General features: G+C 48.3%; 1 protein-coding gene across 1 annotated transcript in view; it reads right to left on the bottom strand.

Moving 5' to 3' along the window:
• Positions 1-9,791: 9,791 nt before the first annotated feature.
• XPO6 (exportin 6) overlaps positions 9,792-14,494 on the bottom strand; it is a 50,003-nt gene continuing 45,300 nt past the window's right edge. Inside the window, 4 exon segments of the mRNA XM_075566377.1 lie at positions 9,792-10,390; positions 10,556-10,786; positions 12,560-12,658; positions 12,818-12,979. Coding sequence (XP_075422492.1) covers positions 10,289-10,390; positions 10,556-10,786; positions 12,560-12,658; positions 12,818-12,979 — 594 coding nt within the window. The 3' untranslated portion in view covers positions 9,792-10,288.

Genomic DNA, 14,494 nt, shown 5'->3' with positions numbered 1-14,494 from the left:
GAACGGATCTAGTAATACACCAACCGCTACTGACATATACATGTGAAATAGGAACCAGGCTAAACATGGTACCTACTGGGGCCCTGTTATAGAGATACAGTACAAAAGCAATTGGAAATACAGACTGAAAAGCACCATCTCAAATTACTTCAAGGGCTCATAAGGTCCTTATTGGTAAGGAGCGCATCCAATGTGTCCAATAACGGATCCGATTGTAATTATTTGCACCTACAGTGATCAGAAACGTTATCTGATCCATATAATATAATAATATAATATAATATGTATATATAAAAATAATAAAGTGGCGCTCACTTGGATATGTCTGTATAATACAGGCATACCCCGCATTAACGTACGCAATGGGACCGGAGCATGTATGTAAAGCGAAAATGTACTTAAAGTGAAGCACTCCCTTTTCCCCACTTATCGATGCATGTACTGTACGGCAATCGTCATATACGTGCATAACTGATGTAAATAACGCATTTGTAACAGGCTCTATAGTCTCCCCGCTCGCGCACAGCTTCGGTGCAGGTAGGGAGCTGGTATTGCTGTTCAGGACGTGCTGACTGGCGCATGCGTGAGCTGCCGTTTGCCTATTGGGCGATATGTCCTTACTCGCGAGTGTACTTAAAGTGAGTGTCCTTAAACCGGGGTATGCCTGTACATACTAAATCAACATACCTATTGAGTGAGTATTAAATATGGTTATTAAATATAATAAATAACCCCAAAGTGTGTCGTTAACAATAGCCGAATGCGAGTGATCGCAAAGTGAACAGAAGTGAGAAATGCATGTATTAGGGAGAACCCCAAATGTATAAAAAAACACAAATATAGAAATTAACTGTTCACTCCTGGTTTGCTGCGTCTCACAAACGTTGGCTCTACAACAGAGATCTAGAGGAAAGGGAAAGAGAGAGAGAGCACACTCATTGTGTTGTAAATATAGAGATTATATTGGCAGTATAAAAAGGTAAGTGTTGCACGTACAAAGAAATACAATTTAAAAGTGCGTATGACAATGTCATTCAGCCTGTCCGCTGTGTGTACCAAGGGTCACGGATCCGCACCCTGCATCCAGATACCTTACCAATGGCCATAAGCACACGCACAGGAAAAGAGGCCTTCCCATCAGTGACATAGGAACTCAGATAATAGTTAATATAGGGAAACTTTCTATGTTCTCATTCGGTCCGTCAGGTATTAATTTTCTTAACTTAACAACCCAAGAGCGCCCCCATTTGGAGAGAGGGTCTAACCCTATCACCACCCCTTCTATCTACAGGCACAATTTCAATACCCTTATAGCACCGGAGGGAAGGTTCTTGGTTGTGGTGACTTTTAAAATGGCGGGATATAGACTCATAGCCCGTTTGTATGTTCCTGGCCTGCTCCCCGATACGATGGTTCCGTGGAGATGCAGGGGAAGGGCAGGGGAGGGGGCCCCCAATACATTGATGTGGGGGGTAAGATAAAAACACAGATGGTGCAGGATGCAAGGACTGGTTTTGGAAGAACACTCTAAACTCTAAAAAGTTTATACTCACATGTGTGAGAGAATAAAAGGCAGCGAAATAAACCCTGTGGCAATTCCACTGGTGTCTTGTGAGTGGGTTATCTCAAAAGAAAGAGCAGAGTATCCATAGCTCAAAAGTAATTGTAAACTTTATGAATAAAATATGCCCCAGCCTCCCAAATGGAAACTTACAATAAGACAAGTAAAACAGTCAATTTATGACAAGTGATCACGCGTCTCGCAGTCAAGCGGCGATCTCGCCGATCCCGCGACGCTGCCATGGATAGCTGGAAGATGTCAGCCTGTAACTCTGCAGGTTGTGGCCACCCGGGAACTCCGGCACCTCCAACAGCTGATCTTTCAGAAGTACGGTGGCCTCTCTGGGACACAATACCTCACTCAGACTCAACGCGTTTCGCTTGGAAAAGCACAGCTTCGCTAGGAGTTTTATGCTCCCAGATACGCCTTCTTAGCCGTCTTTTGGTTCTACCAATATATTGGGATATCCTGAAACCCTGACTTGTTGGTGGTCCTTGAGGTCTCGAGTCGGGCACCCCTGGTATATTCAATGAGGGCATATCGACCCAGGGATTACAAGGAGAGCGAGAGGGGATAAAAAAAAATGGCGCCTGTAGGAACTTACCTGATGCCGCCCTCCTCATCCAGTGCCACAATGTCTCATTGCCATGGCAACGAGATGCCATGTGACATCACGCTGCCGGCTGCGCAATCAGCGTTTACCGCAAGCTCTGATTGCACATGAGTGGGTGGCAAGCACCGATCACGCATGCGCCGTCGGGCAAGTGCCGATTGCTTAAGCTGCCCCCAAATTCTGCCGCCTTAGGCCCAGGCTTTTCCAGCCAAATGGGAAATCCGCCACTGAACGTGGTGCGTCTGTAACTCTCTTACCTTCTCCGGCGTCATCTCCTCCTGCAGGGTCCCGTCATCATGTCTCCGTGACGTCCAATGGCGCTGCGTTGCCATCACAACGGGACGCCTCATGGTAACGAGACACCGCGGAGCCATGATGACGGGACCCTGCAGGGGGAGATGCCGCCGGCAGAGAAGGGAAGAGCCAAGGACCCCCACTCATGCCCCTGCCCCGGGCACGTCCCAGCCGGCCCTGAACTGTACATAGGTCTCTGTGTCAGGAATGCACCTCAGAGGAGAGATTAGGCGATGGGGCAGAGACTATAAACAGGTCGTCTTTATAGACACTAAAAGCACATAAATACATGCTCTTACAATGCCACGAGTGTATCCTCGCAGGGGGATTACACGTTTAAACTCTGGGAGACGATAATCCCACCGCCGCCCGACCCGCGCAGCGTCCCCCCGTGATGACTCGTGTGAGGTCACCTCCAGCAGGACGCGGCTCTGGTTCTGGGGAAGGAGCGTGACGGCGTTGCCGATCCCGACCGTGACTCGCTGGGGCGGCTTCATCAGGAGTCTCCTATTTGTTCTGTCGTGTGTGCGTGTGTGGGTGTGTGTGTGTGTGTTTTTCTGTGGTTGTCCTGTGGGAGGGGGGGGGGGGAGAGAATGAGAGGGGGGACAATGAGAGGAGATGATAAGGGGGGGAATGAGAGGGAGGGGAGAATGAGAGGGAGGGGAGAATGAGAGGGGAAGAATAAGAAGGTGGGAGAATTGAGATTGGGGGAGAATGAGAGGGGGAGGAGAATGAGAGGAAGGTGAGAGGTTGAGGGTGGGAGGTTGGGGGTGGGGGTGGGAGGTTGGGGGTGAGAGGTTGGGGGTGGGGGTGAGAATATGGCCGGTGGCGGAGGGGATTCCGGCGGCGAAGCGGCCAGTGGCGGAGGGGATTCCGGTGGCGGAGACGGGATTCCAGCGGCGAGGCGGCCGGTGGAGGAGACGGGATTCCAGCGGCGAAGCGGCCGGCCAAATATCTCCTACCGCTGGGAGAAGAGCTTTTGGGCTCTGCAGCGCCACCTGCTGGCCAGAATGTACAGTGCAGCACACAGCTTCTCTCCTCGCTGTTTCCGACCAGCCCAATCTGTTAAAATCTGACCGGTCCGTGCGGGGTAATTATCCCTCTGCCCCCCTGATGGGACACTTTTTCGGTAGAACAGGGATCTCCACGTACAGCGAGCTGATGAAAAAGGTAAACGATAAAGATCTCAGCAGTGAACCGTTAAAAAAATAAAAACATAAAATATGTATACTAGTCCAAATTAATTTTATAAATTGTCCATCTTTTTAACCCAGTAAAGCTGCAGACCAAGCAATATCCTATGTGTGTGTTTTATAAATCAGTTCTGTACGATGAGAAAATTCTTGTAGCATTTTTTTTTAAAACCACTGTGAATGACATTTTTAATGTATTATAATGTAACAAGCATTTATTGTTTCTATAGCAACCACTTACAAAGTCACATCCCCTTCCTGTTCTGAAACAGGCTCTGGCCCTGTTTAAGCCCTGCCCTCTCTCTAGCAGTGCACCAATTGCATCTAGTGACTGCCTGGTCACATGATCTTCCCCACAGAACTTTGCATCTTTGGTCCTCTTCTGCTGCACTGACATTTAGTGAACCCCCGAGGCGAATCTTCACCGATTGATCACAACTTAGCGAATCACTTATCATTGTGTGGATTGTATTGATGCGCATATTAAAAGGGGGAAAATAAAATCCGTCAGCTTGGACGGCGGCTTTAATATGAGAATAACATTTGTTCACTTCGCAATGTTTCAAAATCAGCCTTATGATATTAAATAAATATCAAATATGTGCTCACAAGCGGTATTTTTATTTGCGACATTAAGTATGCAATTCTATGTACTGTTTGTTTTTAAACAGCACTGAGAAAGAGAGAAAGGCACAGCAAACAAGCCTGGACTAATATTTTGTCCTGTATAGCACTGACAGTGTCTGCAGCGCTGTACAAAGATTTTGCAGGCAAAACTATTCCCTGCACCACAGAGCTTACAATCTAATTTTGGTGGGGGAAAAAAAAAAAAAAAAAGAGAGAGAAGGTGCAAAGCCCAAGAGACGGGGAATTGCTGAAACTCCAAGCACAGGGCACGGAAATAGGTGTGACAGGTACACAAAAATAATCATTTATTGTTCAAAAACAGATAAAAAAAAAATGGACAAACCGTAAAACCAATGAAAAAAACAATACACAGCTGCTTTATATCACAAACAATAATCAGGCCAACTGGCTGCAGCAAGCAGCGTAACGATAAAGTAACGGGCGCAGTGTGTTAGCGATGGTCTGATTGGTCGGTGTGATGGAAAGTGGCCCAGGGACCAGCATAATAAAGGCTAAGCGAGGTGTCTGGCCCCTGCCCGTGGGCTCATGTGGCCCCTGGAGCTCCCCCGGTTTAATATGCCCAGTATCCCCTGTAACTGTGAATCTTTTACTCCTGCGTGTACCCTGTACCTATGTATAACCACGTGACTGTGTACACTGTGCCTATGTATAACCACGTGACTGGGGGGGGGGGGGTGTTTCGCAGAACCAGTTGTTTCTAGCCGGGGGAGCACAGCAGTGTGAATAAGGCTGGGTTATTCATTCTGTTAGAAAGCATATACTTTCAGGTCACAAACAGGTTCATCCGGATCCTGACATGAGGGTCAATGAGGCAACGTTAACGCACATCCATCAACCGTTGCCGTGCCCTGACCGCATACCTGGCAGGTAACAAGCGTGTTATGGACACTTGTATATGTTATGGGTTTGCATGTTTTCATGGGGGTGATCAGGCTGAACCCTCCCCATTGAAACGGAGGTAGACCTTCTCCTCCTCCCGACATCTGGTCCTGTCATGTGAGACCTTCTAGAGTCATCAGTTGACCCATGAGAGCAGGGGACCCTGGTGACAGATTCACAAATATGAAGGCGTTGATGAATGCTTTTGGTGGTTTACACCACTAAACACATTTCAGGCGGACATTCAAAAACGCTTTTCAAGGGAGCCCGTCAGGCACACCCCTAACAGCCCCTGAAATAAGACGTGCTTCATGCTGATGAAGCACGTCTTGCATGCGAAACGTACGTCGGCAAGAGGACGTCTGTGAAGTGGCGATTCGGATAGACGACCGACTAGAGATACGGCTTGTATACGGACACTCAATTTGCTTTACCGGTCCTCCGTGGCCTCTACTGTTCATGTGCGGTCACTTTGTACTCCTACACTGACCTCTCCGTTGTTACTAACTATGCTACATACAGTGTACTGTGTTTACCCCCCCCCCCGTGGTAATTGGCAAACGGCGTGTGAACTAGCGCTGCTCCTGCATGGATGTGCTGTGCTCGCTCAGGTGCTATTTGTCACAATAGCAGTACCCACGGCTGTATTGTGCTTCTACATGTATTATCTGTGGCTGTCAGCATCAGCTTAGAAGCGGGGACTGTATGTGCACGAGCGCGTTATACCTCTGTATCAGCCCAGTGGGGCCATTATACTTATCCACGAGGAGTGAATGCCGATAGCACAACTCATTACCTTGAGTCACTATATTTTGGGTCTTTGGTATTCTGGATAGGATTTATGATTTCAGTATGGGTTACAGTGTGTTATAGGTACTTATTGGAGTTATTGAATATATATGATATTTAAGTCAGACTTATACACTACATACCACTGTATTAATACACTATCCACTACCTACCCAATCTTTATAGAACTAATTTGGAGTCTATTCAAGCTGCAGTTCAGTCAATATCCTGCATGTGTGTTTTTTTTAATAAATCAGTTCTGTAGTAAGAAAAAATACTTTTAGCATTTTCTGTTTTAAAAAACAACAACTTTGAAAGACCAATTTTCTTGTATTCTATTTTAACAGCCATTTGCTAAGGCACTGCCCCTTCATGTCTGTCACAAGCCCTGGCACACCCCTTTGTCAGCACTGCCCTCCCTCTAGCACATGTCAGTGCAGGAGTGCTCATGAATATTCATGAGCTTCCACTGACGGACTGAAGCAGAATAAAAACAGATCCCTTCACTAATTATGTCACCAATTTTCGCCGATCAATACATGGAGAACGAATTGACCTGCAGCTATAGAGTTCTTTAGGTAATTAGAGATTGCACACATGAAACTATTGAAGTAAAAAAATAAATAAAAATAAAAAATAAAAAAAACAGACTGAACTGCAGCTTTAATTACTTAGGAGCAGCTATCTCTATATATACATAGTTTACATAGAGTACATTTAATTCATACTATATGTATATGGATATAACAGTCGAGTGGCTCTGTTTTCAATCACCACGACATTTAGAAGATTTTTAACAAACTTTGTATTGTAAATACTTCATTTGATTGTGTATATTGTAAATTTTGGACATAAAGTTTTGTTATTTTTTTTAATTTAAATAGCTGGTCCTGTCTGATCGCCATCCAGATATCAACTGAAGGACTATTTATGTTCATGCTTATTAATTATGTATAGAGTGCAATAATTGGGGTACTTTCTACTCCAGCTATCCTGTTCACAGACTTTTCCCCTCACCATGTGCCACAAACCTGCATGTCTTTTGCTAATGTACCTCTGGCTGCCTTTTGTCCTATATGCAATCCAGCTCACAGCACAAACACAAAATGCATTGTAGTTTTAAAACACAGCAAAACTAAAATGTGATCCCTAGAGCTTGCACTCTACCATTTGGACCTAAAACGTGGGGTTTGTAAACTGGGCCCTTAACCCTGTTCTAGGACCCCAGCCCCTACACCCAATACAGTAGCAGTAACATCTGATCCCTAGAGCTGACACTCTAAAACTGGGATCTGCGAGTGGGGGTTCTAAAACCTGTTGGCATACATGTAGTGTTGTACCGGGTACCCGGCCAAAGTCAATAGTTCTACCCGGCCAGGTACTCGGTATTTCCACTTACCTGCAGGGTAGCGGCGACATCTAGGAACAGCAGCAGCGGTTCTGTGACGGTGGCAGCATCGGAGGTGTCTTCAGCCGGCGTGGGACAGCAGGAATCCATTGCACAGCACCGCAGCAGGTAAGCAGTGTGTGTGTGTGTGTGTGTGAGCCGCCGGGGCACCACGTGCCCGGAGCAGGAGACGTACCGTTCCTATTGGACAGACGTTGTCATTGGGCTCTGAAAATCCAATTTGCAACATTAGCAAAAATACAGGAGTAGCAAAATAAATTCCTTCCCGACTCCCAAGAATTAGGGCCGTAGCCTAAGAAGGTATAATACACCTCAGTCAGTCCAAACGTCATTCTCCACTGACGAGGCAGCGAGTGTCTATACTTAAAAAAAAAAAAAAAAAAACCTCAATGTCCAGTCTCAAAAAACACAACGCTCAGATGTACAAACCTCACACGGACATCAAGAATGTAAGGTTATTAAATGGAAGTATACACAATTATTCATTTTGAGCTGTATCCCACACATATTTATATATATATATATATATAAATAAGTAGAGAGCAAAGTTTCCATCTTTGCTGATGACACAAAATTGTGTAAGGTAATAGAATCAAAGCAATTTCTCTCCAGAAGGACTTGGGGAGACTGGAAACTTGGGCAGGTAAATGCAGATGAGGTTTAATATAGAGAAATGTAAGGTTATGCATGTGGGAAATAAGAATAAAGAGGGGACTTGCAAATGAAATGCGGATAAATTAATGGAATCCTTGATGGAGGATTTAGGAGTCCTTGTAGACAGCAGGCTTAGCAATAGTGCCCAATGTCAGGCACTAGCTGCAAAGGCAAACAAGATAAGATCTTGTATTAAATGGGGAATGGATGCATAATTATGCCCCTTTACAAAAGCATTAGCAAGACCACACCTTAAATATAGAGTACAGTTTTGGGAACCACTCCATAAAAAAGACATTATGGAACTGAAAAAATTGCAGAGAAGAGCCACCAAATTAATAAAGGGGATGAATAAATCTGATTTATGAGGAGAGGCTAGATAAACTAGATTTGTTTTAATTAGAAAAGGTGTCCAAGAGGGAATATGAGAACAAAATAAAAATATATTCGGGGACAGTACAAGGCGCTTACAAAAGAACTATTCATCCCACGGGCAGTACAAAGGACTCGGGGCCATCCCTTAAGGTTGGAGGAAAGGAGATTTCACCAGCAACAAAGGAAAGGGTTCTTTACAGTAAGGGCAGTTACAGTGTGGGGTTCATTACCCATGGAGACTGATGGTAGACAAAAAAGATATATTTAAAAAAAAAAAAAGTTGGAAGTCATTTTAGAAAAGGTATTACAGCGATATACCAATTAAGTAAACATGGAAGGATATTGATCCAGGGAGAAAGCCGATTGCCATTATTTGGAGTTAGGAATCCCCCCCCCCCCTTATGAGATATCATTGGATGATATGACAATGGGGTTTTCTGTTTGCCTTCCTCTGGGTCAATAAGTATAGCAATGATTGCGTAGCAGGAGATTGAAATATGATATTGTCATTATAAAACCAAAATCTAATGCCATGTAATTATATACAAAATGAATAAAACCGAGAACAGATGTTTAAACCCTGTATACAGCACATCTATTATCAGCATGGTATGTCACATGAAACTAAATTTATATGGAATAAAATTCCAGATACAGCTGTATTAACCCTATAAAAAAGGGCATCAGAAAAGGCTTTTGAATGAGATGTATATGAACCAGAATGAATCTTATGTACAGTATATATGAATACCATTGAAGTTCCAATACTGTTTACCTACCTAATAAAACTACATAACATACCTACCTGTCAATTAATTTTCATGCTACTATATTCGAGTAGCATTCTTTATAGATTTTATTAGGAAGTTGGGATCACAGGCGATATCGTTTGTATTGAACCATCGTATGATCTACATATCTTTCCTGGAGTTAAGTCACCATGTCATCGGTGACACAACACTCAGAACCCAGGCCTGCCCGCCCCGATAAGCTCCGGCCAGGAGTGAAACGCATGTCGGCTTAGAGTAAAGGCATCTGTGCCGAAAGTTTGCTCGGTTTGGTGCATTAGGGTCGGCAGCTAATTTAAAATAAATGAATAGAAACAGCAGCTTAAGTAGAAAATGGTCATTACAGGCATGAAGCAAATAATGAGTTATTAGACGCAATAGTCTAGTTACAAATAGCTTTAGTAGCTTACTGCAATCTATTTTTAGACTATGTTGGAGGTGGCTTTTTCTGGTCTTCCGGTCATTGATACATTACGAGCTTGCCACAGGATACAATGTGAGGCCCCTTCTCATGCTTCAGAAACAGGGTGGGGGGCCCGTGACAGATCTGTGTACTCTGGCCCGCGCCTGCAGGATGGACAGACGCAGCTTTAAACAAGGCAGGCTCTTTATTCGCAAGAAGCGATGTCCGTTTCACAATGGAATGATATAAACAAGACACGAGAGAAAAAAAAATAATAATAATATATAATAAACAATACATCATAACATCTGTGTGTGTGGGGCCTCCGCGGCCGGTTAAAATCCAGGACCCCCGTGGCACTCGTGTGTCCATTCAAGGGTTTGGCTCTGGTGGAGCGTGAGAGGATGCGAGGAGGGGAACCCTCCCCCCATAAAAACTTGGGAATGATATTGAAGGTTTGTATTCTTGAAGTTCTGCCGGTTTAAAAACATGGAGGTGCAGGCGAGGGGGGAGAGGCACTGAAATCCCTGGACGAGAAAGTGCTAAAAACACGAGTCTGCGTTAAAAACGAGAGGGGGAGTTTTCACAGCTGTAGAGGGTTGGGGGGGGGGGAGGAGTTAAGACAATCCTTGTTGGGGGGCCGGGCGAGGGGTTAAAGGAGAGTCAGTCAGTCCACGGGACTGTCACAGTTTCACGGTTCCTGGGGGGAGACTGTCGTTGCAGAGTCTGTAATATCGAAGGTCGTTCACTAAACGGTGTACACTCTGGGTAAACGAAGGCAGGTCCTGTGGGGGGCAGGGGGAGAAAAGAGAAAGTGAGCGAGGGGAGAGACAACGGGGAGAAAAAAACCAAACAAGTATGGTGGATACAAGTCTCCTATAGACTAAGGCGGCAGTGGGTTCATGCTAATCAGGCCCCTTAGCTCGTTCCATACAGCGCCACCCTCTCACCCGTTCCATCTTGAAGTTGCGGGCGAGGACGCCCTTCTGGTTGCTGTCCAGGCCTTGGCAGCCGGTGAGGAACTCTGGCAAGAAGGCGGAGAAGAACGTGCTGAAGTCCACGGACGCCATGTTGTACACGGCGATGCCGATCTCCTCCTGCAGGAGGTCGTGGGACTTGTGGATGAGAACCTGCAGCAGGACACTGACAAACTGGGACAGCATCCCGGCTCGGAACAGCTTCTGTGAGGGAGGAAGAGGGCAAATAATTGGGGGAAGATCCTTCAAGAAAGGGCCGCGGTGGGATAACCGAGCACTGTGGGGCAGCTGGGGAGGGGGTGGGGGGAGAAGAAGAGCCTCGCTGAGACAGAGGTGGGGCACAGAGGAGCCTCCGAGAGCCAGATGCGCATGTGTCCCCGGCAGTGTGTGTCACTATCTCAGCTTGGGGTACAGCTTGTGTTATGGTGTGTTGCAGTATGCCGTGTCTCGCCTTGTGTGTGCTGTGTGTTGCAGTGCACCGTCTTCTCCTTGTGGTACAGCCCGTGTCTGCGGTGTGTTGTGGTGCTGTGTTATGCGGTGCCTCACCTTGTGGTACAGCCCGTGTCTGCGGTGTGTTGTGGTGCTCTGTTATGCGGTGCCTCACCTTGTGGTACAGCCCGTGTCTGCGGTGTGTTGTGGTGCTGTGTTGCTGTGTTATGCGGTGCCTCACCTTGTGGTACAGCCCGTGTCTGCGGTGTGTTGTGGTGCTGTTATGCGGTGCCTCATCTTGTGGTACAGCCCGTGTCTGCGGTGTGTTGTGGTGCTGTGTTATGCGGTGCCTCACCTTGTGGTACAGCCGTGTCTGCGGTGTGTTGTGGTGCTGTGTTATGCGGTGCCTCACCTTGTGGTACAGCCCGTGTCTGCGGTGTGTTGTGGTGCTGTGTCTCACCTTGTGGTACAGCCCGTGTCTGCGGTGTGTTGTGGTGCTGTGTTATGCGGTGCCTCACCTTGTGGTACAGCCCGTGTCTGCGGTGTGTTGTGGTGCTGTGTTATGCGGCGCCTCACCTTGTGGTACAGCCCGTGTCTGCGGTGTGTTGTGGTGCTGTGTTATGCGGTGCCTCACCTTGTGGTACAGCCCGTGTCTGCGGTATGTTGTGGTGCTGTGTGTTATGCGGGGCCTCACCTTGTGGTACAGCCCGTGTCTGCGGTGTGTTGTGGTGCTGTGTTATGCGGCGCCTCACCTTGTGGTACAGCCCGTGTCTGCGGTGTGTTGTGGTGCTGTGTTGCTGTGTTATGCGGCGCCTCACCTTGTGGTACAGCCCGTGTCTGCGGCGTGTTGTGGTGCTGTGTTATGCGGGGCCTCACCGTGTGGTACAGCCCGTGTCAGCGGTGTGTTGTGGTGCTGTGTTATGCGGCGCCTCACCTTGCTGTACAGCCCGTGTCTGCGATGTGTTGTGGTGCTGTGTTGCTGTGTTATGCGGCGCCTCACCTTGTGGTACAGCCCGTGTCTGCGGCGTGTTGTGTTATGCGGCGCCTCACCTTGTGGTACAGCTTGTGTCTGCGGCGTGTTGTGTTATGCGGCGCCTCACCTTGTGGTACAGCCCGTGTCTGCGGCGTGTTGTGTTATGCGGCGCCTCACCTTGTGGTACAGCCCGTGTCTGCGGCGTGTTGTGGTGCTGTGTTATGCGGCGCCTCACCTTGTGGTACAGCCCGTGTCTGCGGCGTGTTGTGGTGCTGTGTTATGCGGTGCCTCACCTTGTGGTACAGCCCGTGTCTGCGGCGTGTTGTGGTGCTGTGTTATGCGGGGCCTCACCGTGTGGTACAGCCCGTGTCAGCGGTGTGTTGTGGTGCTGTGTTATGCGGCGCCTCACCTTGCTGTACAGCCCGTGTCTGCGGTGTGTTGTGGTGCTGTGTTGCTGTGTTATGCGGCGCCTCACCTTGTGGTACAGCCCGTGTCTGCGGCGTGTTGTGTTATGCGGCGCCTCACCTTGTGGTACAGCCCGTGTCTGCGGCGTGTTGTGTTATGCGGCGCCTCACCTTGTGGTACAGCTTGTGTTTGCTGTTGAGTGTCTCCAGGTAGCCGAGGTTTTGCCTGAAGATGTGTATATCCGGCTGCAGGAAGGACTGACCGAAGGCCTGGGAAGAGACCAGCATGGACCATTAGTAACCTTCTGCAGCTCATCTTACCTCCACCTGTCATACATCCCCTATGGACAGCTCATCCTCCCCTTCATGTTGAGCGATAGCCGGCTCTCTGTTCTCGCTTCCCAACGGCGAGGAAGTAACCACACTCACCTGCATGACTACGATAAACTGGGCCTGGTTCTCCATGGGCTCGTCTGCCCCCTCCCGGTTCATGCTGGCCAGGACGGAGGAGCGGAAGAAATACCTCCAGTTATGGTGCAGTAGCTGGAAGAGCAGCTCAAACAGGTCGGCTTTCACATCTGGGGATGGACGCTGAAGAGGGAGGGGGGGGAAGAGAAAGGAAATGTAAGCGGGAGGAGAGGAGGAAGGGAGAGGAGGGGAGGGGAGCAGGGCAGGAGACTGCACAAATTGCGGGCCAAAGCCGAACGCCTGCAGGGTAATGTATGAGGCCTCTGTGATTCACCCTGTCAAACACCTCCTGATCCACAGGCAGGAAGGCGAGTGACAGACAGGACCAGTACTCAGTATAGTGTGCGGAGTGCAGCAGGTCCCGGACCAGAAAGATATCACAAGGTATGATGCATGACAGAGCACAGCCAGGCGGCCATCAAACGTGATAGAAATGAAACCATCCAAGGCAAACTCCAAACAAACAGATCAGTTTATTGCAGGTTCAACAACAATGGGACTAAATGAACGCACCGTTTGAGCCTCACTATACGGACTACAGAAAGAGATCAGGAATAATCCGGTCCCGTATAGGACTGCTTGCAGTGAGCCAGCACGGAGTTGAGCCCCAAACAGCACTTTGGCCACGATCTTTACGTTCATGCTGAGCAACGAGACCAGTCGCCAGTTAGAGACTTAACGGAGATCCCACTTCAGCAGCAGAGACAGTGCTGCCCGCCGACACGAAAGGGGCATCTCCCCCTGGTCTGGAGGGCTTCTGCCTGGACCTCGGTGAAATGAGGTCTCAGCGTCTCCCAGAAAAACTGGAAACTCAGTCAGCCCTGGCACGTTTCAGGGGACATGAGACAGAGGGCTTCAGATCTATCGACCAGAGTTGATGGTAATTCAAGAAGCTCCCTTCCACCCTCGCTGACCATAGGAAGCCCCTCAATGCATGCATTCGGCTGGATGGACTCCAGGGAGAAAAGGTCTATGTCGAACCTCCGGGCTCTGTCCCGTATGATCTGTGGGTCCATCAAGGCCTCGATCCCAGCATCATGCCATCTGCTACCACTTTGGTATACTTCTGACATGAGGTTCAGGCGAACCTTGCCCACGTCCCACCACTGCTCCAACGTGACAAAGCCCATCCTGAAACCTCTACAGGCCGTCCAAACCCCCCCAGACTGACGTCGAACCCCTTGTCCTCCAACAGAGCCAGACACAGGACAGCATAGTCCGGTGTGGTAGATGCACCACGACACCGGGGACTATTTTCTAGTTGAGAGGGGTAGTGGGAGGCACAGCAACATCCATTATCAAGGACAGGGCCTCATGCTGGATAGCACTCTGGCCCCCCCACCTATGAAACCTGGGGTAGCTCACTTTCCCTTCCCACTACTTCCAGAAAACCCCTGACCCATCACCCCTTTGGGATCTACAGCCCAGGCCGGCTGATCCTAGCCAGTGGATCGTACAAGACCACCCTGTGCGGAATACACCTTGTTCCGCTTAGGGGGGTTTACATCCTAATATTCACCCTCGTTCTTAGCAGCGCTACACCCGGTTTTAAACGGCCTATTCCTGGGGAGCGATACGTCTCCACCGCGGGAGTTTCCTCCTGCTCTTCTGCACCCTACAAGGTGCTTATATTGGGGG

The sequence above is a fragment of the Ascaphus truei genome, chromosome 11 (genome assembly GCF_040206685.1).
Source record: "Ascaphus truei isolate aAscTru1 chromosome 11, aAscTru1.hap1, whole genome shotgun sequence".
In the NCBI taxonomy this organism is placed as follows: Eukaryota; Metazoa; Chordata; class Amphibia; order Anura; family Ascaphidae; genus Ascaphus; species Ascaphus truei.
The sequence above is the reverse complement of the archived record's forward strand: the minus strand, read 5'-3'. Positions and strand labels throughout refer to the sequence as shown.